Below are 25,648 nucleotides of genomic sequence, written 5' to 3'. Positions count from 1 at the left end.
TCAAGAACATTTTATATAAATTGATCACATATACTGTCTACTGATTGAAATAATTTTTATGTTCCAATCAACTTTTCGGCGGTTGAAATGTAAGTTTTTCACATTTGTATGCTGTGTTCTGCTTCTTGCAAAGTACCTCATGTAGAATTAATGCCAAGACATCTGTTATCATAGATTTCATTTTAAGAAAATAATCTTAAAGATAGCTTCTGTTCTGAATAACTAGTCACATGGTCAGAAAAGAATTTAAAAACTATTGCATATATCAGCATCTAATTTGATACATATGTTTCAAATGGTATTTTCAAACATACAGTTTGAAAAATGATACATTCACAGGATAAAAATTTTGAAAAGCAGAAACAAAGGAATACAATGAAATTGTTTTTCCCACTGCGCCATGCAATTACCTTCTTCTCTTCAAGGAAAATGACTGTGACTGTTAAGCTCCTTTTGTACATTCCAAAATTATGATATATATGCATGTGTACCAGCAATGACATGGATGCATGTATTTGTATGTGCACACACACACACACACAAGACATACATAAGTATATGGCACTTCTAAAAGGATGAGGGCCTCTTTCCCAAAGTCCTCATCCAAACTATGTTGTGATCCATTGAACACTGCTATTTTCAACATTTTAGTTTTACATTATTTTTTTTGTGTGTGTGACAATAAAAATGTAGAAATGTCTAGGGTTGCTCAGGTATCTGGAACTGCATCTTGATTTATGTATGGAAACTTTCAAGCATATCGCTGCTCACTATTATGTTTGCTAATCATTTTGCAGTTTTTCTTTCTTTCTCTGTGATCTTATGCAGTGGTGTTATCTTTAAGAGATGATATTCTCTGAGTCCCTTTTGTGTTTGTAGCTTGGATTTCCATCTCTTGTCCAAGTCAATATCTTTGGCCATTGGTTTCTCCACCAGCAGCATAGAGCTGACCTGGATGCTCCCTTTGCTTCCGGACCACAAGGCACTGGGAGCTAAACTGGAAGCCTGACTTTAGTCGGTGTAGGCCTGTGTCACGTGCGTTTCCACATCACTTCTATTCTAGCTTCCCTTGCAAATACTACCTTTTCTTTACCTTGAAATAGATAAATCAATATTTCTTTCAATGAAAAATATAGAGAAGAAAGACATATCATTTTAAATGTTTACATATTTATATATACAAGTACTTGAAGTATGCACTTTCAAATACAGCGGGTGCCAAAAAAATGTATACACATTTTGAGAAAGGGAAAAACTATTAAAATTGCAATACTCAATATATACTGATAACAAAAGAGGAATACAAGTCATGTGTGACATCTGCAATTATAAGAGGTGCTCAAAGTGGTTACCATCAGCGTCCAGACACTTCTGATTATGGCAAACTACTGCTTGAGCAACACTGACCAAAGTGTCCACTTGTACACATTTTTGTTGGCACCTTTGGCATATGTACATACGTGTATGTGCAGGACTGTCTCAACTCAGTATACTCAGACCTCGGTGACATGGGGGGGGTCACTTTTGGACCACCACAGTAAGGAAAGTATAGCAATACAGCAAAGCATGTTCCTTTTGCTGGTAGAGGGTCTTGCCTTCAGTTTGTAAAAACAAACAAACAAATAAACAGAAAAACCCCTGCAATATCTGTGAAGCACAATTAAAGCAGTGAGATAAACAGCATGTGCCAGTGAGAAAAGAGGAAAATTTAAAAGCCTGTGAGAAAAACATTAGATGAAAAGAATCACTGAATTATTAAATATTTTATTAAGTAATGAGGGCATGTGTAATAGTTTAGTAATCCACAATATTCTATGCCATTATTTTTACAATTTAATTTGGGAAAAAACCATTTAACATGTTGATCGCTGTGTTAAGTTTGGCATCAGTGAAAAACAAATCAGGTTATTTTAAATTTTTAATGTGTTTAAGAAAAATAATATAATTCAAGTTACTCTAAAATGTGATTTTATTAAGTAATTAAAATTCTTGAAAAGCAGAAAGAAAGGGATATAAATGATGAATGAATTGATTAATTAATTGGTATGACCCGTATAACACTGATGTAAGGAGGATGGCAGCAATAAGACCCATGGTAGCCAAGATTACCAAGGAGAATATCGTATGTCATTTAGCACTAAAGTGAAAATGCACCTCAAATTTCCAGGGCTGATAGAGTGTACAGAACTGCGTATTACTTCATTTATGGAAACTTGCAAGCACATACTGTTACCTACGAATACTTTAACTCTATTAGAACAAAGTATTTGCTATTCTAGTGCTCTTAAGAGAACACAATATAGGTTCAGATAAGGCATTCTTCATTTCAAGAACTAGACCTTGAATAGTAAGCCAGCCTTTTTGGTGCTTAGAGTGCCTTGGGAATGAGGGCAAATTATTTGAATGGTTTCATTTATAGCCAAATATTTGCAGGTAATTGTAGGAAATCTCACTGGAGTACTAAGGCCAGGAGGGTTTGCACAATGGCTCAGTCTGCAGGAGCTGCGAGGACGGGTCAATACTAACTCCTGGATGGGATACTGTGGGGAGAAAATGATAGGAGAGTGATTATGCCCCGTCTTGCTCTACAGGGCTCCCCAATCTCCTTTTTGCTTAGAGATGGAAAGTAAAATGGATGAACCAAGCTGGGATTTTCCCATTGCACCTTCCTAGGGAAGGTGAAAGAGAACCAAAGCACTCACTGGTCTACGGCTGATGTTGGCAGTGAGCATTAGCGTTCTGTGAGTGGGTTGGCTTCAAGTACTGACCAGCTTCAACTGTCCTTGCTATTAGGTAGCGCACCCCAGCGTGGGAGGGGCATAGCAAGAAAGCATCTGGAGTTTGGAGACGCGGTGTTTTCTCAGACATTAAATCCAGGATCATTTAGGCAAATGAGGAGTCCCTAGGATCCTAGGGCCCTCCTCTCTGGAAAATAAGGTAGCTAGGCAATTTTACTTCAGCACTTTTTTGAATACCTGATTCTCTGAATACATGTGGTGTACAAATTTTATAAGTTAATGGTATCAAAATGAACGGACATGCGATTATCTTTTTCCTTGAGTGCTGCATGGTGTTGTAGAAAGCGAGACGAGCTGGTATGACTATTGGCCGTGCTCCTTGACAGCTAAGAGGTTAATCCCGGTTCCCATTCGGAGGAAGATAAGGTCATACACTGGCTTTCGGTGAAAATGGAAGAGAAATTGTATGGAAAAGGCTTGGAGAATTGATTTAGGCAGGTTGATGTCCCAGCCCAGCAGATGGGTTTTTAGGTGAGGCCCCTTGAGCTCCCTGGGTATTGAGTGGGGCATGGGGCACACTTGCACCATCTTCCAGGTGGGTCCATAGACCGCAGCACAGCCACGGTCACTAAGGCAGCTGAGCACTGGCAGAGAGGTGGCCTGAACCCAGACCTCCCTCTGTCCACGCCACACAGTGGCCTCAGAGGTAGCCTTGGCAATAGTGCATAAAACTGTGTGCTAAGACTCTTCATAAGTGTAGGGAAAGAGTCCCAGAGAGCAGTTTCCAGGCTCTCGGCCTCATGTGGAAAGGTGCTGGCTCGGTTATTAGATGGCCATCAGATGTAATCAGCTGTAACTAGTTGGCCATCAGCCGTAACCAGTTAGTCATTAGCCATGAATATAACCACCGTGGCTACGCTGGTAAGGAGTTGGTTGGTTGGTGGGTGGATGGCGGGAAGCTGGCGACGGATTGCGGCTACCAAGTGCAATTAGCAAACCAATTGTGGATTGTGGATTGTGTGGATCCTACTTCCTGTGTCTCACACGGCCGCCAGCGAGACTGGGGAGCAAGAAGACCCCTTGTTGGGGTACTGGCAGATGTTTGCTTGTGTGTCTAGACCAGCCGCCATTGAGAATATAGTGGTATGATTCCCCCATCTATGGCTCCGTTGTTGTTCCGTTTTGGCCTCACCATGTCCTGTGTTCTTATGTGGGGAGCGGGAGCAGAGACCCTGCATTGCATATGCTATGTGGAAAGAGAGAACTCCATTGTGTAACTGGGTCCCAGAGGGGCTGGGCAAACGACTGTGAAATGGCTGGGCCCTGGGGAGGTAGAGAGGCAAGTAGGAGTGAGGCAGACAGTGAACTTGATATTCAAATATAACAGTTGGCTGAGTGTTCCCAGGTGCTGGCGGGCATTTGTTGTCGCACTCTGAGCCCTTCCAATAAGGGAAAGAAAATCAGATTAGTTACACTTCTTCCCCCACCCACGCTCTTTCTCCGTTTATATTCAGTGACAATGTGTGATGTGCTTTGACGAGTATGACAGGAACACTTCCTGCTTTTTTTCTGGTTCGGTATCCTTCGGGCTCTTCTCGCAGGCACAGCCACAGGATTGGGGTGGGTTTCTTTCTGCAGTGTGCTCCTTTTGTTTTGGTGTGGGAGGTGTGGGGACGCCCCGAGGAGGGGCTGGGAGGAGGATGGCTGAGTTGGCACAGCGCCCTCGTGCTGCCCTGTAGTGTGAGAACACGAAGGCAGGAGCCTCTTGTTGCAGATATTCACGTCCCTTGTCCTTCCACGTGACAGAGCTGAAGCTGGTGTTTGTGACACGTGGAGAGGGAGTAAGGTCACTTCCTTGAGCCCAGAGTTAAAGACCGTGATTCCACATATGTGCTCATCAGTACCTGCCGCTGGCCCCACCTCCCTACCTTTACCGTGTCACTAAAACGTCGTGGCTTTCCTCATGGGCTTTTAGTCTGTTCTGTCTTTTGCCAGATCCTCTAACATTCTACCTTGTTTGTGAACGAGAAAGGTGAACAGGTGCAAATTTTAATCTCCACCTATACATTTATAAGGGTAGGGGGAATAAATAGTGTTTTTCCATCAAAAGATGAGAATGTTGTCTATTCACATACCAGGTGAATGACTAGAAATGAGAATGTTAGCTCTCTCCGACTAGGGCAGATTTGGGCCTAAAGAAAATGAGGCACGTCTCTTTCCTTTTAATAAAATAAAGCCCAGAGAAGATAGCTGGCTTTATTAAATTTGCCATTCACTATTTCACGCACGTGCCTGTCAGCAGGTCCTTCATTGGCACGGGGAGGGAGCTCGATGCTGTGGGGGCAGGTGGTGAATGGGCCTCACTGGGAGGAACCGTCCCCATGGCCCCACTTGCTGAACAGCCAACTGGTCAACCACACAGGATTTGCCTTAAAAGTGTCCCTATTCTGGATTCAGAGCTTGATACTTTCGTCATTAATTTACACAATGATTTCAACAGTTTGATTACGAGCATGTGCCACACTGAGCTAAAGAAGCCCAGTCACAGACTGCTCCCCCATCAGTGGCCAAACGTGCGATTCGGTCCAGGATATCTTTGTGTCATGGTGGCCCCCATTTGAAATCCCTTGTGAGATGCCAGGAGGTGAAACCATGGGTCCTAGAAAAAGGCTGCTGGGCTCGAATGCTGGCTGAGATGCTCACCAATGGGGGGCGTCTTGGGTAAGTTACTGAAGCCCCCCCTGGGCTTAATTTCCTCCCTGCAAAAAGGCGTATTATTCTAAGAATCTCATAAAATGTGGCTAAATAAACTCAGAACTGCGGCGGGCAGTGAGGAACTGTTCCACAGGTGGGCTGGCATTTCAGTGTGTGTAATGGCGCTCAATTCCAGATCAACTCCATGCGAAGTGCCCCCGGCATATAAAGGTCCCTGTTATATGAACACAGTGGGGAGGGGAACTCGAGGGCCAGTCCTTACCTGCTTTATCTCCGCTCCCTGCTCTCTGGGCTCTGGCTTGACAAACAGCTCCAGGTAGAAATGAATCAAGTCTGTTGTTCTCCGATGAGGCATTTTGTGACATTCGGAAATGTAAGGTTTTTTCCCAAGTTTTTCAAAATAATTGCTAGTCATGCATACATAATCTGTATGTGTTTTAAGAAGGATTTCTTTTGTAATAAACTTATAATATTATTTATTACTTGTAATAGATACAAAATAAATGTCTTTCCTGAATAGCTAACATTTCTAGATGCTAGTATCTATCTGCGTCTATCCACTTTGTGAACTTTACCAAAGCCCTTTCGGTGTTTTTATAGGTTTTCTGAGAACACATCCCCAAATACAAAGCGCTATAAAAATGGATTATCTTTATGGCCTTTAAGAAACAGTGTTTATTTGAAATAATCCCCCTTTGCCCAGAAACATAAGATTCAACTGTTGAAAAAGCATATACGCGTATAAATTGTATTAATTCCACCAAGAAAACAGCAGAGCTAATTTTCGAGAACCTTCTCTGTGTTTTCCGTGAACTCAGTGACACGTGTGGCACTTCGGACACATGGCAGGTTCATCCGGGAAGCTTGGGATCAAATCGGCAGGAGAAATTCTTCATTTCTGCGTCAGGACACACAGCCCTCTGCCTCTCCCCTCTTTTCCTTCTTTCCGGTGAGCCTCTGGTTTTGGCCCCGAGTCACTCCACAGAGTGCCAGTGGTGGGGACAGAGCACAATGTTCAGATGGGGCGGGTATGTGTTAGAGTCAGGAATCAGCAAGAAAAACTGAGAAGCCGTCATTCAAATTTAGTTCTCTCCTTGTCTCTCTCTCTGCCCCTTTCTCTCCCCTTCCTCTCCCCTCTCTCTCCTCTATCTATCATCTGTCTGTCTGTCTTTTTTATCCTTCCCACTTCAATCTCTGAGGTTGTCTGTATAATTCTAAATGCAGTGGATTCTGTCTAACTACCTAACTAGTGGATTCAGGTTTCAGTTATATAGAAGTTTGGTTCACAATTAAGAAGGAAATCTCAATTTGAAACTATATTTGGTTATATTTCACAGTGAAATGAGTTTGCATGTTATGATTTCAGGTCTTTGAATTATGTTTTTAATGTGACTGAGACCTGGAATAACCTCCAGGGTGTCATCGCCAGACCCTTCACCTGGCGATGAGGAAATCGTGTAGGGGCTCCCCTCATTTTTCATAGCCACGTTGTACGTTCCATGAGTGTGGAATATGCTAACCCTCAATGAGAAAATAAAGCAGAAGCCCTGCAAATTATCCTAAAGTAGCACGGGGCTTATCTTAAATCTGAACATGGAGAAGTGACCTATCTGGGGGAACAGATTGAGAAGATCTTGATAGAAAAATCCTCCTAGTGGATTTTGCACTGGAAAGATGGTGTGTGGCTCCTTGTCACTCAGGCGGAGAGGCAGCTGAGAGCACAAAAGACTCGAGAGTGGAGGGGATGACACTGGGCCAAGTTCCACAGTCTATTCATGAGTGGAGAAGTGTCACTATTTTACTGTCATTTGTAAATGCTGCTGTTTCTATTGTAACAATAATTCATGTTGAGGGGATGACATTTCATGCTTGGGGGCAAAATCTGCTTAGACTGTTGTTTCCAGTAGTGTATTATAGACACACTGGAATTATGAAATAACTTTCTCAAACTAACTTGATTCATTGATAGAAAAAAAGAGGATTAATGGTGTTAATTCTTGGTGAATTTGTCTCGAATAAAATTGGGGGATTCTCCCCCTCCGCCCCCCACAGAGGCAGTTTTATTACAGAATAGCGTTTCATAGAGAGTGAACTCTCTTTGGAGGAATTGTTTATGTCCTGCAAACTAAGGGACACCAAGAGACTAAATCACCATAATCAATGCAGTTCCACTCAGGACTTTGGGAAGATGTAAACTGTGCTGTAACCGTGACATAAGCAATGATCATTTGAAGAAGCTGAAATGTTTCTTACGATGTACGTACACCATGTACATATTTTAAGCACCAAACACGAAACGTGATTTTAGAAAATTCCTCCCCTGAGGGAGGTACACTTTGAGAAACCCCATACCCAGCTCCTGGAAAAAAAGGTGGCACCACTCAGAAAAGTACTGCCATGGTATGGCCACTTGGGGGGACACACACAGGGTAGACTTTACACAGAGACTCATTTTGGGGCACCAGCACAGTCAGTGTTATTAAAACACTGATTTCCATAATTAAAAAAAAAAAAGAATGGTTAACTCATTTCTTCTTTCTGGCTGGTCCTGACAAATCTGGAGGCAGTGGTCTTCCACATTATGGTAGTTCAGCAGTCAACAAGAGCTGGCTGTCACGTGCACTCTGTGTGTCCTCACACGGCCCCCTCGGCCTCCTACCTCACCTGCCAGGGAACCACTGATACAAGTCATGAGCTGTGGCCAAAAGCACAGGAGAGGGTGCCCTCCTGTGATGTAACTGAGCCCAAGGGGAAAACATTCTTAGTGAGTCCGTGGGAGTGTGATCCTGATGGGAGAGGGTCATGGGACGTTTGCACAGGTCGGCTGCAGTTGTTCTCCCGGGACCTCAGTGTGTGGCCTTGGGCTGCAGTGGACATACCCCTGCCCTCCTGAACCTTCCATTCCTTTGGACTCCTTGGGTCCAGCTCCGGGGTCCCCAGTGCAGAGGCCACACCTCTGTGTCCCCATTCCGTTCTGAGAGCCTCTAAACCTACACTTTCTGTGCCTCCCTCATCGATGCATACCCAGGCTTCTGTAATGAGATGATTGCTACTCTTTTTCAATTGTCCGATCCAACTTGGATTCTATAAATCAAATAGAATAATCCATTTATCACAATTGCTAGGAGGAATTGGCAAAGGGTCCAACCCAGCCACTGTTTGCAAAACATTTTGAAGTGAAGGGAGGATGTTATTTCTGTATCCAATAGAGATATATTTTGTGTATTTACGTGTGGTGTGTACACAGGGATAATCCATATGCGTGTACACACACACACACACACACACACACACACACACCCAAGAGCTTTTGAAAGGCAATGAATCTAAAATTATCAAAAGAAGTTTCATGGAGTGTTTTCATTATCCAGACGTGAAAGGGCTACTAGATATCTGAAGACATTTTCAAAATAAAACCGAGTATGTCCACGTAAGAGAGACATGATCCTCTTAGAGGACAAATATCTGTCTGCCTCTCCTGCACAACTTCTGATAAGAAAGTTCAATACGCGTTTGATCATTCAACTGTGTTTCCCCCCCCAGGTTTTCATTTCTTGTTTCTAAGAGTGCTGTCCCGTGATAGGCATATCAGTCTTCAGAGATGAGAATATAGCCCTGAACTTTTGAGAGTGTTTACATTTCGTATAAAGCAACTCGATCACAGCACAAAATTGCTAAGTGAAACATAAGGGAATTTTCTATGTGGTTATAGGAAAGACATACTAGTACATATTGTATGTGTCTCCATCCACAGACGTGTAGATAGAAACACATACCCACTAGGCATATGGGCGTTTTTATTCCTGAAGTCAGTATGAAAGCCACTTCAAAATGTCGCCAATGAATCATTTAGGTATTTGTTCTGTGCTCCTGCTGACAAGGTGGACAGCAAGCTGTGTAGAGCTGCATTTCATTCCTAGTGGGCACTGGGAGCGAGGCCTTGTGCCGTCACCGCTGGGGGAGTCATCTTACAACAACCTGCCTTGGGCTTTCTTTCTCTCCTCATCCTTGTGGGCGTCTATTGGGAAAGTGAATGAGAAGTGCAGGTAAACGTGAAATCTTGGGCGCTTGTAAATGCAAAATTTCACAACCTGTTTTGCTTCTCGACTTCTCTGGCCTACTAATAATTACACTTAGGATTGTTAGGAACTCAGTGTTGGGCTATGATGAAGGAGCAAAACCCAATGACTAAGTCCCGTTCTTCTTTGTAAATCAGATGAGACCCAAAGAGGTGTGATAAGAGTTTCAGAAAGAGGAAAACAGGCAGTAGAGACATATCACATTCATACTTGAAATTGTGCAATAAAAACAAGACTTTTAGCTTTCATTCCTTAGAAACAGTAACAATAAAGACTTCAAGTACAGTAGCTTCTTCAAATATCTTTGCTGCCAGGCCAATTATATGACATACTGAAGAGACCAAAAAAGAAGAAGTAAAAATATAACTTTACAGAGAGTATCAGGTATTTAATTCAGCCCAAGGGAGGCTAAATGAAGCAGTGATACCTAAGTTTAAAATCCATCCCATTTTTTAGCAACAGAATTATATAAGGGCTTGAATATGTGTGTGCACATGTGTATACATGTGCATATGTAAGTATATATGTGTATATATGTATATATATATATATATATATATATATATATGTGTGTGTGTGTATACATATATATATACACATTGTGATAGAAATTCTGTAATTGAAATTTTAAGTAGAATTGTATTTTTATGTTGATTATTAGAAATAAGTGATATGTTGAATGAAACAGAAAAATAAATGACATAGGTGCTATTTTCAAAGTGCAAGAGTTAAGATGTGGAAAAATATAAAACTTAAAAATGGAATTTGTATCAGTTCCGACATTGAATCTCTTTCCAAATGATGGTGGGAATTTTTATCCGGTAAAGTCTAGGAACTTTTATTTAGTCATTTCAAGGGTGTGTGTGCATGTATGCGTGCGTGCCGTTCAATCTTTTTTGAATTTTGCCAACTGGCATCCTCTTCTCTAGAAGATATCTAGGTCCAAGGGTCTTCTCTGACCCCAAGGCACAATCTCATGTAATCTGAGATGTGACCCATCTCACTGGTCTTGTGTCCCAGGCAGCCAGACCTGCTCACAATCCCAGCTGTCCCCATGAATCACGTGATCTCATGTATTCAGAACCAGGAAGGGCATGACTTTTACCTCTTGGGCTCAAGTGTCTTTGCACTGTGATGTGTAATCAGAGAAACACTTAAACTTGGACACAGCCCATTGCACTTCCTTATATATTCTACTGTCCCCACCCTACACTGGAATGACAACTTTCTGTGAGGGTAGCCACCTCCCAGGACCTTACCTGCAACCTATAGAAGTCAATCTCTCTAGGGTTCTTCTGTCTACATCAGTTCTCTCAGGAATATACCAATGTCCGAGGTCACCTGCCACTGCCCTAATCGTCCGCATACCTGGACCAGGAAACCATTATCAAGTCTTCAAGGAAGGGGCAGTCATCCTATTTTTATTCAAATTAGTGATGTGGTGTGAAACTTAAGTCCTAACAGTTAAAAATAATACATAGAACTGCTGATGTTCTGAGTTTCTAGAGTCTCTTTTGGAACTCAAAAGCCATGGGCTTGATTCCTTGCTCATTGTATTCAATGGTAGATCCTTTCTGAAAAGAGGGAGTCCTACAGGGGGTAAAAAAGGAGGGAGTGGGGAAAGAAGAATTAAATTGTTATTTCAGTATTTGATCCCATTGGGCAAGTCACCTTGAAATGACTAAGTGGCAGAAGCACTGGCTTGGAAGGGAGATGAGCTGTGTGTATGTGTTTATATAAGTATGGACCCTACCACTGTATGCACAATTTTGTCCAAATCACTGAATCTCTCTAATCATAATTTATCTTCTCCATAAATTAAAAAACTGAAATACCTGGCATATTATCTAATGCCCCTTTCTACTTTAAAATTCTACTCTAATAAAGAACACTTTCCTATACCTATAACCAATCTTGGAAAAATTCTAATATATAATGTTGAATAACTTTTAGCAAATAAATTAGTTAATTTACAGAGAATGTATGTCTAGTAAAACTTCAGAATTCACAGACAATACACACTGTTTTCTGATTATCCAAAATATGGATATGTCACCTGAAAATTACGTCTTTCTGCTACATCTATAGGTGATCATAGATTGTTCTTTCCATTACAAGATAGTTCCTTTTATTTATAGACAGTGTTTTTCTCTTATAATTATATAAACTTCTGGTGATTGGGAAAACACTTTGTTTTTAACGTATACCTTTTAAATTTGGGGGCTCTGTCTACCATGATGAGTTGAAGAGATTTTTATCCCCAGTTATTACTCCTGCATTACTTTTTTCTAAAAGAACAAATAGAAATTTAGGAGAAAATGGAGGGTATCAATAATTCCATATTTTGTTGAGCTATTCAAAGGGTATCAAGAACTTTCATGTGTATTGTAATAGACCCACTGTCACAGCTGGATGGAGAGGCAGAGTAGCTACTGAAAGACTGCTCTGTGAATTATCCTGATTTACTTCCGGAATCTTTCTATTGATTTCCCTAGCTTTCACTTCAGACTGTAAATTTCTTGAATGCATAAAATATGTTAATCAGTATGTCTTTTAGTAGATGACCAATAAATATTTTGAATGAATTAAAATAGATTCTGATTACCCAATATTGCATTTGAACTAAACACATGGTCAAATTCAGGCTCAAATAAAGCAACGAGAGAGACAGTGCCTCTTAAAATAGTAATAATAGCTACAAAAGGAATCATTAAAAAACAAAAAAACAAAAAAACAAAACAGTAAGCCTTGTATTTTTTCCCATGCCATGGAACTATTCCAAGTAATATTAATGAGACTCATACTTGAACAAAAGCAGAGAGATGGAGTCCTGAAATTCTGTCATTGGTTTACAGTGCAGTGAACTGCCTGGTGTGGTGTGCAGCTCTCAGCCAGGCGTGACTCACACAGCCCTGGGCGGTGGCTTTCTGAGACTCTCGGAGAAAATCAATGGAATCGGTAAAACATTGGATAATTTAATTTCTAAGGCCCTTGCTAACTCTTAGGGTACGATTCTAATCTCCTAATGCTGACCAAGCCTTTTTTACAAGCACATTGACATAGGGCATGAAATGCGATGTTATCAAATATTAAGTATTAATGTCAGCTTGCCAACATTTGGCCTTACAGAGGTTTCCTTTAAAGCAATTACATTCACTGAATAAGATCTAATTTAGTGATTTCCCCCCCTAATTTCCTTAAAATGTACACTTGACATTTTAACTAAACTGTAGTGTTAAGGATATTTGACATTTTAAAATCACAAACACTATGCATTATACAGTGTGTACAATGTGTCACTTTGGAGTGCACTGTTTAATGGAATTGTAACTTCCTCATTAATTTATGTGAAACAAACAGCATTCACGCCGGCCTTCAGTTTCTGATTCGCTTTTCACTGACTTTCTTAGTTTTTCTGTCAGCGTTCCCACTTCTGCTAATCAAGGTTATCGCATCGGTGATTTGAGTATCTTGAATAATAGTGAAAAATACTCTGGATCTATTTCTAAGTGCAATTCATCGTAGTAATTTCTTGAGAAATGTGAAAAGAATAAACTTGTTGAATTCTGAGACTCATGTTTGTGCCGAATGAGCACAGAGGGAGAATACAGGAGCTGTTCCCCACACCGGCCTGCTTTTCCTGACACTCACTCACCTGGCAGGCACATTCTGTTGTTTACCCAGCTCCTGGGTGTACGACAGGCATTGCTTTTTCCCCAGTAGAAAATGCCGTCAGTGAGATTCTGTAGGACAACAGGGACGCACCTAGGCAAAGACAGAGAGAGGTATGTTCGGACCCATAGTAACTACAGAGTTTTGTTTTAACTGAGAATGAAACGGGTTTCTTTGTCTCTGGTTATAACTAATCAGGATATTAACAAATAGTTACTGAAAACAAGTTCTCAAACCCCATTGCCGTTCCTAACCATTCTCTTCTTCCTCAATGTAAATGATTCATTAACTGTGGTGTCAGATGAAATCCTAATGCTTAGAAGAGGGTGGCGAGGACTGTTTTCTGCAGTGGCAGCTGTGGGGGGAGGGGCGGGTACCTAGACCTCTGGGGAAGACGGGCCCCTTTTGGAGCTCAGCCCGAGTTGGCCCAACCACATGCCAACGCCAGCTTCATCTGTTTAGGCAAAACTACGGCAGAAAATACATGGTAAATAGACCTGTATTTGTGACTTGACTTTTATTCCAGTCATCTCAAAGTGATAAACATATCACTGCCCCAATCCTTGAAATGACTGATTTTCTGAGTCAGGGTAGATGGAGAAGTAAGTCACGTGTTCATAAGATGTAGGTGAGACTAGGTTTGATAGAGATAGGGAAGGGGAAGCGGACTTAACTTTCTTTCTTGTTTTCATTAACTTCCTACTTTGTTAATATGATGGTTAGTTATAACGAGAGACAAAGTGACTAAGACATACGTAGATGCATGGATGACAGCAAGGTAAGTATCAGAAGGGACAGAAATGTGTGCGATCTGCTTTGGGAAGCTGGACATTTGGCACTAAATGTTCTGTTACCAACCCTCAGAGGGAAACTTGAACAGCCCCATGCTTTACTGGGTATTAAAAATAAACCAGTGTCCATAAGAATAGATTTTCTTCAAAGAAAGTTGGATAGCAATAGAATTTATCCCAAGGGTCTTCATGGAGAAGATCTAACTGATGTAATAAAAGTGCCGTCAGCAGCACATTTGCAGAGAGACCAATGAGTGAGCCTCACCAACCATCGTTATACGATTCCTTGTTGTCCACTAGTGCAGTGGAATAAAGACTACACACGTTTGAATTACAAACTTAGCTCTTGAATGTTCTTTACGATCTGTTACTATTAGCTCAACCGTCTTCTCCCACGCCCCTCAGCTGATGTTGGAGTCCATTATTTTGCAGTCGAATACAAAGGAGTCCATTCCATTTCAGCTCTTTGTAGCAGATCCTGTTTGTATGTTTTATCGACAGTTGTACATGTTAAACCGCCCTCCCTTCTGACCGGTAGTTATCTAACGTTGCTTTAGAACTCTTAGCATCGTGTGACTTTTTCCTGAGCAGATATAGTTTGACTGTGTCTTCATAATCACAGTTCTTTATAAAACATATCAATGAAAGAAAACATGAATTTGTATTTAAAGTGCTAGCACATTATCCGATGCTTAAACTTATGCTAATGAATATTTAAAACTTCAAAATAGTCTATTGCTAAGTGAAATAAACCTTAATTTTTGCTCCGTTGACTTTTGAAATCTGAAAGTTTTGTTATTAACTACTGTTTTTGTTTTTTCTACTAATTTGATGATTGTAATCTCTGTTAATATTGGCTTCCGTGACTCAGTCCCACCACCTCCAATCTGTTGTCTTATTAAACGTTGTAATTTGTGATCATTACAGATTTACACCAGTTGGAAGGAATAAGACAGAGAGATTCTGGGGACTCTTTGCCCAGTGCCCCCAAAGGTGACATCTTGCAACACTGCTGTCCAAGCGTGAGGAGGACACTGAGGTGGTAGGAGTGGGGGTACAGACCCTGTTCCCCCATAACAATCCCTCAGGTCGTCCTTTCACAGCCACACCCACTTCTCTCCTGCCCCACCCACTCAGCTCCTGGCCACAAAGAATCTGCTTCCCTTTGCAATAATTTTGCCATTTCAAGAATGCTAAATAAATAAATAAATAAATAAATAAAAATCAAGTCCCACAGCACGTGACCTTTTAGGACTGACTTCTTTTCACACTCTGTTCTCCTCTGGAGATTCATCCAGGTGTGGCCCATGAATATCCATTTCTCTTTATTGCTGAGTAAGTAGTACAGCGTGCTATAGCTGTGTCAGAGTTTGTGAGCCAGTCACCCCTTAAAGGACATTGGGGTTACTTCCAGTGTTTGATTATAAAGAACAGAGCTGCTGCAGACATTCATGTACAGGTTTGTGTGAGCATAAGTTTTCATGTTGTCAGGGTGAGTGCCCAGTGCCCAGGAGAGCAATGGCTTGGTCGTGTGGTAGTTGCGTGTGTCATTTTGTGAGGAACTGGCAAATGTCTTTAGGCGGGCAGTGCCCACTAGCGCTGTGCGAGCAATGTGTTTTCTCCACATTCCAGCCAGCTTTGGGTACTGTCACTGTTTTTTTGTTTTGTTTTGTTTTTTGTTGTTTTTGCCATTTGACTAGGTGTGTAGTGATATCTCCTTTCAGTTTTAATTTCCCTATCCCTAATGGCTGATGAATTGGAACACATTTTGTGTGCTTATTTGCCGTCTCCATATCCTCTTCAATGAAAAGAGTCTGTGTCTGTTGCCTGTTTTCTAATTGGATTGTTTGTTCGTTTACTGTTGAGTCTTTTCAGTTCTGTTTTATATTCTAGACACTTGTCCTTTGCCAGATATGTGGTTTTGCAAATATTTTTTTTTACCAGTCTTAGCATGTCTTTTCATCCTCTTAACAGGTACTTTCAAAGAGTAACTTTTTTTTTTTATTTTTCATGAATTCTGATATATCGATTTTTCCTTTAATAGATTGTGTTTTTGCTGATTAGTCTAGAATCTCTTTGGCTAGCCCTAGATCTAAACGGTCTTTCCCTATGTCTTTCTTGCTAAAAGTTGTGGTTTATGTTTTACATTTGTATCTGTGGCCCTTATTGAGTTAGTTATTAGATAGTTGCTAGACGTAGATCCAGGCTCATGGGTTTGTTGCCTTTGCTTATGGACATTCAAATGTTCCAGCACCATTGGCTGAAAGGCTTCCTTTACTCCCTCAGCTGTCTTTGCACCTTGTCAGAACTAGTTGGGAGTATTTATGTGGGTCCGTTTCTGGGTTCTCTGTTCGCATCCACTGATGTATGGATCTAGCCCTCCGCCAACACCACATACTCTTAATGACTGTAACTATGAAATAAGTTTGAAAGTGGGTAGGCTGATTGCTTTTAACCTTTTAAAACATTGAGCTATTCTATTTTTTGGTTTTCCATATTAATTTTAGAAAAGCCTTGTCTATATCTACAAAATGTTTTTGATGGGATTTTTATAGAAAATGTTAAACCTGGATATAAGTTTGGGGAAAATTGACATTGTTACAAGGCTGAGCCTTCCTGTCTATTAGCATTGGTATATTCTGTTTAGCGATTCATTGATTTCTTTCTTCACAATTGTACAGTTTTCAGGATAGAATTTTCACATCTTTTGATACATCTCAGCATTTTTCAATGACTGTAAATGACATTGTATCATTGATTTTGGTGGCCATGTGTTCAATGCCAGTATGTAGAAACACAATTGAGTTTCGTATGTGTATTTTCATTCTGTGCACTTACTCACTTCAGGTATTCATTCGAGGAGTTTTCTTATTGGGTCCTTGGCAGAATCTATGTAGATAATTGTGTCACCTGCCAATAGGGGCCATTTTATTTCATCCTTTCCGATCTGCATGCACTTGTTTCCATTTCTTAGCATGTTTCTTTTTAATTAGTTTTTCAATTACAGTTGACATGCAAAATTATATTAGTTTTAGGTGTGCAGTATTGTATTAGACATGTATATGCCTTATGAAGTCACCACCCCGATCAGGCTAGTACCCATCGGACACCATACATAGTTGTCACAATATTATCCCTGTGCTGTATTGACATCTCTGTGATATTTTAATAACTGGCAATTTTTATTCCTCAATGCCTTTCACCTTTTTCACCCAGTCCGCTAATCCACCTCCATTGCTTAGCTTGTTATACTGGCTGTATCTTCCAGCACAATGTTGAATAAAAGTGGTGAGACCAGGCATTTTTGCCTGGTTTCAATCTTAGGGGGAAGCACTCAAGTCTTACCACTAAGTGTAATATTAGCCATCGCTTTTATTATTTTTATTATTATCATTATTATTTGTAGATAATCACTGTCAAGTAGGCGATGTTTTCCTCCATTCATATGTCACTGAAATGTCTTCTCATGATTGACTGTTTAAATTTGTCAAATGCTTTTTTCTACTTAGGTTATTACTACCTTGTAATTTTACACTCTAGCCTGTTTTTATGACCATTACATTGATTGATTTTTCAAATATTGAACCCTCTTTACATCCCTGAAATAAACTCTCTTTGTCATTTTGAATAACTTTGGTATCTATTGTTTACTTCTGTTTTCTCTTACTGTGTCAAGGATTCCTGCATCTATATTCATTAGGGATATTGGTTTGTTGTTGTTGCTGCATGTTTTTGTCTGGTTGACTCTCAGGGTGTCTTAGCTTGCTCTTCCACAACAAAATGCCGTAGACTGGGTGCTTAGACAGCAGAAATTGATTTTCTCACAGAAATGTATTTCTGGCTTGAAATCGGATTGCAGGCTGCAGCATGGTCAAGTTCTGGTGAGGACTATCCTGGAGTACAGACACCTGACTTCTGCCTATGTGCTCCTGTGACCTTTTTTCAGTGTATGCATGAGGTGGGGGCGGGGAAGGTCAGGTGGAAGAGAGAGAAGTCTCTTTATCTTCCTCTTCTTATAAGGCCACCAGTCTTACTGGATTAGCACCCTATCTTTATGACCTTATTTCATCTACTTGCCCTGTAGAAGCCCTACTTCCAAATACAGTTACATTGGGAGTTAGGGCTTCACCATGAAGTTTTAGGGCCACAATTCAGTCTATGGTACCGGCAACATTAGTGTGAAAAATGCATAAGCAAGTTTCCCATCCACTTCTATTTTCTGGAAGGGATTGGGTAAAATTGGTTAATTCTTTAAGTGTTTAGTAGCTATTTGAGTGTATTTGGATAGTTGTCTTAGTGTAAATAACAGAATACCATAGGCCAGGTGGCTTATAAATAATCGGAATGGATTTCTCCCAGTTCTTGTGACTGGGGTGTCCCAGATCCAGGTGCCAGCTGATTCTGTGTCTGGCGAGGGTCATTTGCTATTTCACAGATGGCTTCTTCTTGCTGTGTCCTCATGTGGCAGAGGGGCAATGCATCTCTGCAGTCTGTTTTATAAGGGGGGGGGGCTAACTCCACTCATGCAGGATCCACCCTCGTGACCTACCACTGCCCAAAGGCCCCACCTCCTAACACCATCACACTGGGGACTCATTTTCAGCATGAATTTGGGGGCATACAAGCATTCAGTATAGCACTAGTATTCTTTGTAAAACCACCTGGGCCTGCAGATTTCTTTTGGGGTAGTTTAATAGTTATTGAGTTACTCAGTTTTTAAATTTTGTATTGGATAAATTGTAGTAGTTTCTGTTTTTTAAGGAAGTTTCATTTAACTTGACAAAATTATGTGTGCAGTTTTTGTAACCTTTTTTTCTTTATGTCTGTGGGGTCACTAGTAAATCTGCTATTTTATTCCTGATGTTAGATATGTGCATCTTCTCCTACACCCCCTTTTTTTTGTTAGTCTTTCTAGATGCTTGTTAATTTTGTCAATCTTTTCAAAGAATTAGCTCTTTTTTATTGCTTTTCTCTATTGTTTCTCTGTTTTCAGTTTCACTGACTTCTGCATTTCACCTTTTATTCCTGTGTCTTCTACTTGCTTCAGGTTGATTTTACTCTTCCTTTTTTAAGTTCTTGGTGTAGGAGCTTGGATGATTAATATGAGAATTTTCTTCTTTTCTAATGCACTTTTTCAGCACTATCAGTTTCCCTGTCAGCACTGCTTAGCTGAGTCCTCCAAATTTTGATATGTCGTGTATTAAATTTTATTTAGTTCAGTGCATTCTTTTAAAAGTCTCCTTTGAGACCTTCTCTTCGATCTATGGATTATGTAGACATGTGCTGTTTAATGACTGGCGATTGTCTTTTCAGTTTTCTCTTATTGGTTTCTATTTTGATTCTGCAACCCACAGAGACTGTAATTAGGTTCAATGCCGTGGACTTACTGGCAAGCCACGATTTCTCCCATGGGGAATAAACATTCAGGTTGATTTCTTCTGGCTTCAGAGGTTTGTGTTTGGGCTACACTAACCCACATATCTGTAGACAAAGTACTTAATTAGTAAACTTTATGTAAATATAAACTGATGAAGCATTTTTTGACCTTTTAAAAAGCTCTTAGTTTGTAAAGTAATATGCACATTATACTAGTTCACTCATTTGGAGTTCTGACTTTACTCTCATTAAAATTCCTAAATATATCCAAACCTAATGATAGGTGGAAAATATATCTTAGAACTCAAAAGATTTGTCTTGAAATCCAAACATGAAAATCAATTCATTTGACCTCTGCTCAAGGTGGCAATTGATGTTGAATTATTATGCTGTGAGTAGCATATGTTTTCTTCTCAAGAGAAACTGTGATTTATTTTGGGGAGATATTAAGAATAAGTACATTAATATGAGATGTTACAACCCACCATCTAATAATTTAGGAGGAATATAATGAACTCAAAAACAGATGCCAAGTCATCTTATGTGTGTAACCTGTTTGAGGACGACTTTGTGTTGCCTCCAGTTCTATCTGCTCTGTTTAAAACAAGGGTGTGTTCTAGCGTTCCTTCAAGAAGTAATCTTCTGAAAGCAACCTAGGTGTTTATCCAAAGATGAATAGACAGAGAAGATGTGACATGTGTGTGTATACATGCACACACAATGGAATGTTACTTAGCCATAAAAAAGAATGAAATGTTGCCATTTGCAACAACATAATTGGACCTAGAGGGTATTACGTTAAGGGAAGTAAGTCAGACAGAGAAAGACAAATACCATACCCTCTCACTTACATGTGGAATCCAAAAACAAACAAACAAAACGAAACAAAAACAGACACCTAGAAACAGAGATCAGAGGGAGGTGTTTAGGGATGGATGAAAGGGGGAAGGGGGACATAGTCAGTAATATTGTGACAAGTCTACACGGTGACAGATGGGTACTAGAAGAAGTGGGCATGATCACATCCTTTAAGGTATAAAAATTTTGAATCACTATTGTACACCTGAAACTAATATAATCAATATAAGATTGTACATCAAATCGACTTAAACAAAAAATAAACTTATAAGATAAGGATTTTTTAAAAATCTTCTCAAAAATTGTTTAACTAACTCTGATGCTCAGACAAGCTTACTTACCTAGCAACATCTTGTGTACAGATCATGTCATTGTTTAATGTCATACCTCAAATAAATACACCACAGTGGAAAGAGAAATAGGATGTATTCATCAAATTAGCTTCAGTAACAAATTCATGCTTTCTAACAATATGCATGTGTTGTTTTGGCATTTAGACTCTCGGGATTTGAGCTGCCCTCCTCCATCGTCAGCACGGGATCTGTCCTCACGCTGTGGTTCACCACTGACTTCGCCGTGAGCGCCCAAGGTTTCAAAGCCCTGTATGAAGGTAGGACGGTTACTGCCCTCTGCACACCTCACTGCCCAGACCATCTCACACTTGCCACTGGGGATAAAGGTTTTAATGTCAACTTCTATTTTCTGGGTGATTTTGTGGTGCAAACATTTGACTCTTGTGGCATACATTGATGATTGGAGAACACTATTTGGTATCATTGCCAATCATTTTAGCACAAAACGTGTGTTTACAGTTTCCCTTTATTGATAGTACTCTTTTTAATTGGAAAAGTGGTTTTACTTTTGATGTGTAGCAGAGATGTTTTGAGAATCTTGACTACTAATTAACAGCACTCCTTTACTGTGAAGAATTTATTTTTAATGCAGATGAAGTTTCTTAAAAAAAATTGTGAAGTGATAATACTGACAGTCCTTAAGTAAAGGGAATTTTATTAAGTGAGTTTTGTTTTCAAAGTTGAAACTTCTAATTGAGAACATTATTTTGTTTTACTGGTAGGTCATTGCGTGAATCAGGCTTGGGTTTCATTAGTTTTCGTGTTTTCGGATTTGTGTCTAGGGTCCCTTGGAGTCTCGCTCTCATTACTGAACTAGTTTGGGGAAGACATTTTAAAAGGATAAAAGAGAGCTGAACCTTTGATAGAGGAAATAATACAGATGATGACATAACACATTCTATTTTTATGAAATTGCACTAGTGATAATTTAAGTGCAAATGCTGAGGGAGGTCTATTTTAGTCTTGTTTCATATAGATATTTAAAAACTTTCTCTCCTGCGCAGTACAAAGGCTATTATTTTTAACATAAATCCCAGAGCCTGTGAATTGAACACTGTGGTCGGGGTGTAGGCCCATCGCTGTTTAGAACACACACCCTTGACTTCGGATATCCTTCTGGGCTAAGTCCTGTCTGCATGTGCTTGCATTCAGAGTCCTCGGTACACTTGAGCAAATTCATTCTTTGCGGAAAATAAAGTCTACGTGTGCTTTGTGCAACTGAACTTAGCTTGTATGGGATTATCAGAAAGTGCACAGGTGGAATGTCCTCTTTGCACACAAGTAAACTGGCCAGTGCATCCTTCTGTTTAAAGTTCTGTGAGGAACGATCCTTAGGATGATAAGCTATTCTGACGGCAGAGTCTTCCAGGCCACTGTGTTTATATATAAACCAGCATCAGTGACATGGAAGGATGAATCATCCTTCTGTATGTTACTATCGGGCAGTAATTTATTCTTTGGAGAGTAACACGCTAATTTAAGATTAATAGGTGCTATTTGCTTTCAAATTTTCTTATATCTACCACTTCCTGTGTATCCTAACTTCACATAATTTCTTTTTTTGCTTAACATTGCAAAAGTTTTCTAAGGCAATCCATACCAGTCATCCGTGAAATGTAATGTCCAGATATCATGTCTGATATTTGCTCATCAGGTTGATAAGTTTCCACATTCGAGAAATCTTGGCAAATTTCGTCCCCTTCCTGACAAAGTTGGTACTTGAAAATCATGTTTTGCTGAATTTCCTAAGATAAATGTTACAGAAACTGTTGGTGTGGAGTGATTGCCAAAGGAATAATTGGATCTTTCTGGGCTTTTGTTGTTGGTATCACTGGTTACCATGATGGTATAACAAAACACAACTGGGGAGATTGTCTCTGTAGGAAAATATTTATGAGTACCTAAAAATTATTGCAAAATTACTAGAAAAGTTAACAGGACCATAGTTAAATGTGTATGTGTGTGTGTGTGTGCGTGAGTGTGCCTGTGTTTGTACGTGTTTAAATTGATATGTGGAAATGCTCTTTTTGAAATTTATGTATATATATATATATATATATATATATATATATATATATATATATGTGTGTGTGTATTTTTTTTCTTAGTCAATCTAATCTTTATTATTTTTAAAAAATGTTTTATTAAATTTATTGGGGTGATATTGATTAGTAAAATTATACAGGTTTCAAGTGTACAATTCTGTAATACATCATCTATATATCACATTGTGCATTCACCACCCAGAGTCAGTTCTCCTTCTATCACCATATATTTGATCCCATTTACCCTCATCTACCACCCTCTTCCCCCCTTACCCTCTGGTAAGGACTAAATTATTGTCTGTGTCTATGAGTTTTGTTTGGTTTTCAAATGGTTACATTGCAATATAGTCTATTTACAAGTAAATACTAGTTGTTTTTTTGTGAAGTGCTTTGTCATCAAAAGCAAAATCGTATACAATATTTAATGTCAGTATTTTAAAAATATTTCCCAATTAGCTTAAAGGTCTCCTGAGGAAATAAATTTGTACTGTCTGAAGAGAAAATAGTTAATTGCAGTGTAAAATTAAGCACTAAGGACTTTATCTAGAGGGGAGTAAAGCTTCCATCACAAACACCGACTGAGTTATCAATAGTTAGATACAATGTGATGCACCGAGGTGACGTCACTGGGAAAAGGGAGATATTACTAAGAACAGTACATAAAGTATGCAAATATACCTTTCAAATATAATATAAAGCAGAACCAAGGATAATTGTCAGAAAAATATCTGAAATTTTTTGGAACCAAAACATTGAGTCCTTTTGATGAGTCAGGTTTCTGTCTTTCTCATTAGGTTTTATTTGGATGGGACTGTCCATCAGGTAATTAATATAAGCAAAATAATACAATAAAATATTGATGTTTTACCCAAGACAACTGAAGGAAATTTAATTTATATAGAAAATACAAAATCAGCATTTTTAAATATGATTTCCTCTAATCTTAATCTAATACTATTTTCTTCCAAATAAAATTAGGATTTGTTTAATATTATCAGTTTGATATTCAATTTTTTTATTCAAATTCATTTGCTTGAATTGAAGGATAGCTTCCAAACTTTTAAAATCTGTCTAATCACAATAAACAAACTTAACTTGGGCGCTTAACTTTTTATTTTTTCTGGCAGTACTTTGGAATAGGTAACATTTACATGAATTGTTATTCATGCATGGAAATATTAAGCCACATAACAAGTATGGAAATAATGAATTAAAACATTCTAATGTGTTCAGTCATTGCACGTAACCCTGGAAATAAAAAGGAAATATTTATAAATTTCACACTAACATTACCACACACAGTAATTAACTCTCTTAATCTGGAGCCTGTCAGGGTCTTAGTAAGTTTATAGATTGTTGGTGAAATCAACACATTTTAACCCATAAATACAGAATAATGAAATGGATGTGACTAACTTAATAGGGTGTTTTACAATATTTCATTTGCTAGTTCCATTGTTGAACGTTATTCTTGATAGTAAACCAAAGAATGTGCATCATTTTCTCTGGTAAATTTATAACAGAAAATATTGGGATTGCACATAATTTAAAATAAGATGGGCATACTATTGAAATTCCTATATTTGTCAAACAATGAACTACTAGGTATATAAATAGTATTTATTCCTGTATCCTATTTGTTGACCTTCATCAAGATCTTGATTACTAGAGAAATTGCTTGTTTTGTTTATCAAGTTTATGCTATACCAAAAAATCATCTAAATATCAGAAAATTGATGTGGCATGTCAGCACATGGAAAAGTGTGACGTCATAACAAACATACATGACAACACATGGTGACATGTATTAATCTAGAGACTGTGTCCCAAAAAAGCCTGTCATTCTGATGCTTTTTTTAATTTTTTCACTTTTTAAAAGGGAATTCCTCTATTTCCTAGTCAATTTTCTTAGTAATGACAAAGTGAACTAAATGTTAGAAACGTTAATGAGTATATGATGAAAACTTCCAACTCCAGATATTAGTTGCTTTGGTTCCGATTTTGATTTATTTGTAAATGATGTTTCTTTTGTTAATGCACATCTTTACGTGTATCCTGAATGTCATTTCAAATGTTTCATAAACTATTTGGTAATTTTTTTATATATTGACCTTTAATAATTTATGTCTTGATTGTATTTTAAATATTTAGTTTTCATGAATTATTTACCATGATTTAGGTTGACTTTTCCTATATTTTTGTAGGAACAATCAGTTTTCTTTGACATTGATTGCAGTTTTTATAATCTAGCATTTTGTGTGAAGTAGAATTTTTTCGTATAGTACAACTTATATTTGGATAGAAAGCGCCAACTGTGTGCATATCATGAATCCAACATGTATTCACTAAAGTAAATTATTTCTTTGTACAGAACATCTATAGTGTTCCCATTGATGGAGAACTAGCTTTTATTTGAACAATGGGCAAAGGCCTTATCCATGGGATGGTAGCTTTTTTTTTCTAAAGAACTTGGAATGAAGATCATATGCATATTTTGACATACATACTCACTTTTGCAATAATTGCTTAATGAGGCAGAAAGAACGTTAAATTAGATTCTTGTTTAAGGCAAAGCTGATAAGAAACAAAGGAATCTGTTCTCTTTAAAATTTCTTTAAAAACGCTGGCTGACATTGTAGTTAAAAAGGGAGAAATTTTAACCACGAATGTAGACAGTCAAATATTTTGATCAGAAAATACTAATTTTACCTACTCAACATTTATCTCAACTTCCTAATGTGCCATCTTTGAATATATTGACCTTAAATTTTGTGCAGGAAATCTGTAACAATCTGAAAGTGTCAAGGTCTATTTTAATGCAAAAATACTGGAGGTAGAGGGAGGAGGAAATCAACATTCCTAAATAGTAAAAGTTTGCTTGGGGCAGGAACTTGTGTTTCATAGGAAACAGCTCATTAGTTGGAGTGAGAAAAACAATTGCCAGTGAAGATGGTTTAAGAGACTCCCGTGGGTTATAAAATGTTCTCCTAAGGAAGTCATTTCTTTCAAGTGTTCTTTTTT

The 25,648-nt window shown here is 38.8% G+C and overlaps 1 protein-coding gene across 2 annotated transcripts in view; it reads left to right on the top strand.

Annotated features, from left to right (window-relative positions):
* Nucleotides 1–25,648, top strand: part of CSMD1 (CUB and Sushi multiple domains 1) — a 1,601,557-nt gene that overhangs the window by 461,110 nt on the left and 1,114,799 nt on the right. For both annotated transcript variants that reach the window (XM_074329288.1, XM_074329289.1), the window contains exon 3: nucleotides 20,727–20,839. In XM_074329288.1, coding sequence (XP_074185389.1) covers nucleotides 20,727–20,839 — 113 coding nt within the window. The remainder of the gene's footprint in view (nucleotides 1–20,726; nucleotides 20,840–25,648) is intronic.

Source organism: Rhinolophus sinicus, linkage group LG04, assembly GCF_036562045.2.
Source record: "Rhinolophus sinicus isolate RSC01 linkage group LG04, ASM3656204v1, whole genome shotgun sequence".
NCBI classification, from domain to species: domain Eukaryota; kingdom Metazoa; phylum Chordata; class Mammalia; order Chiroptera; family Rhinolophidae; genus Rhinolophus; species Rhinolophus sinicus.
Note: the sequence above shows the minus strand (reverse complement) of the source record. Positions and strands in the feature narration are given on the sequence as shown.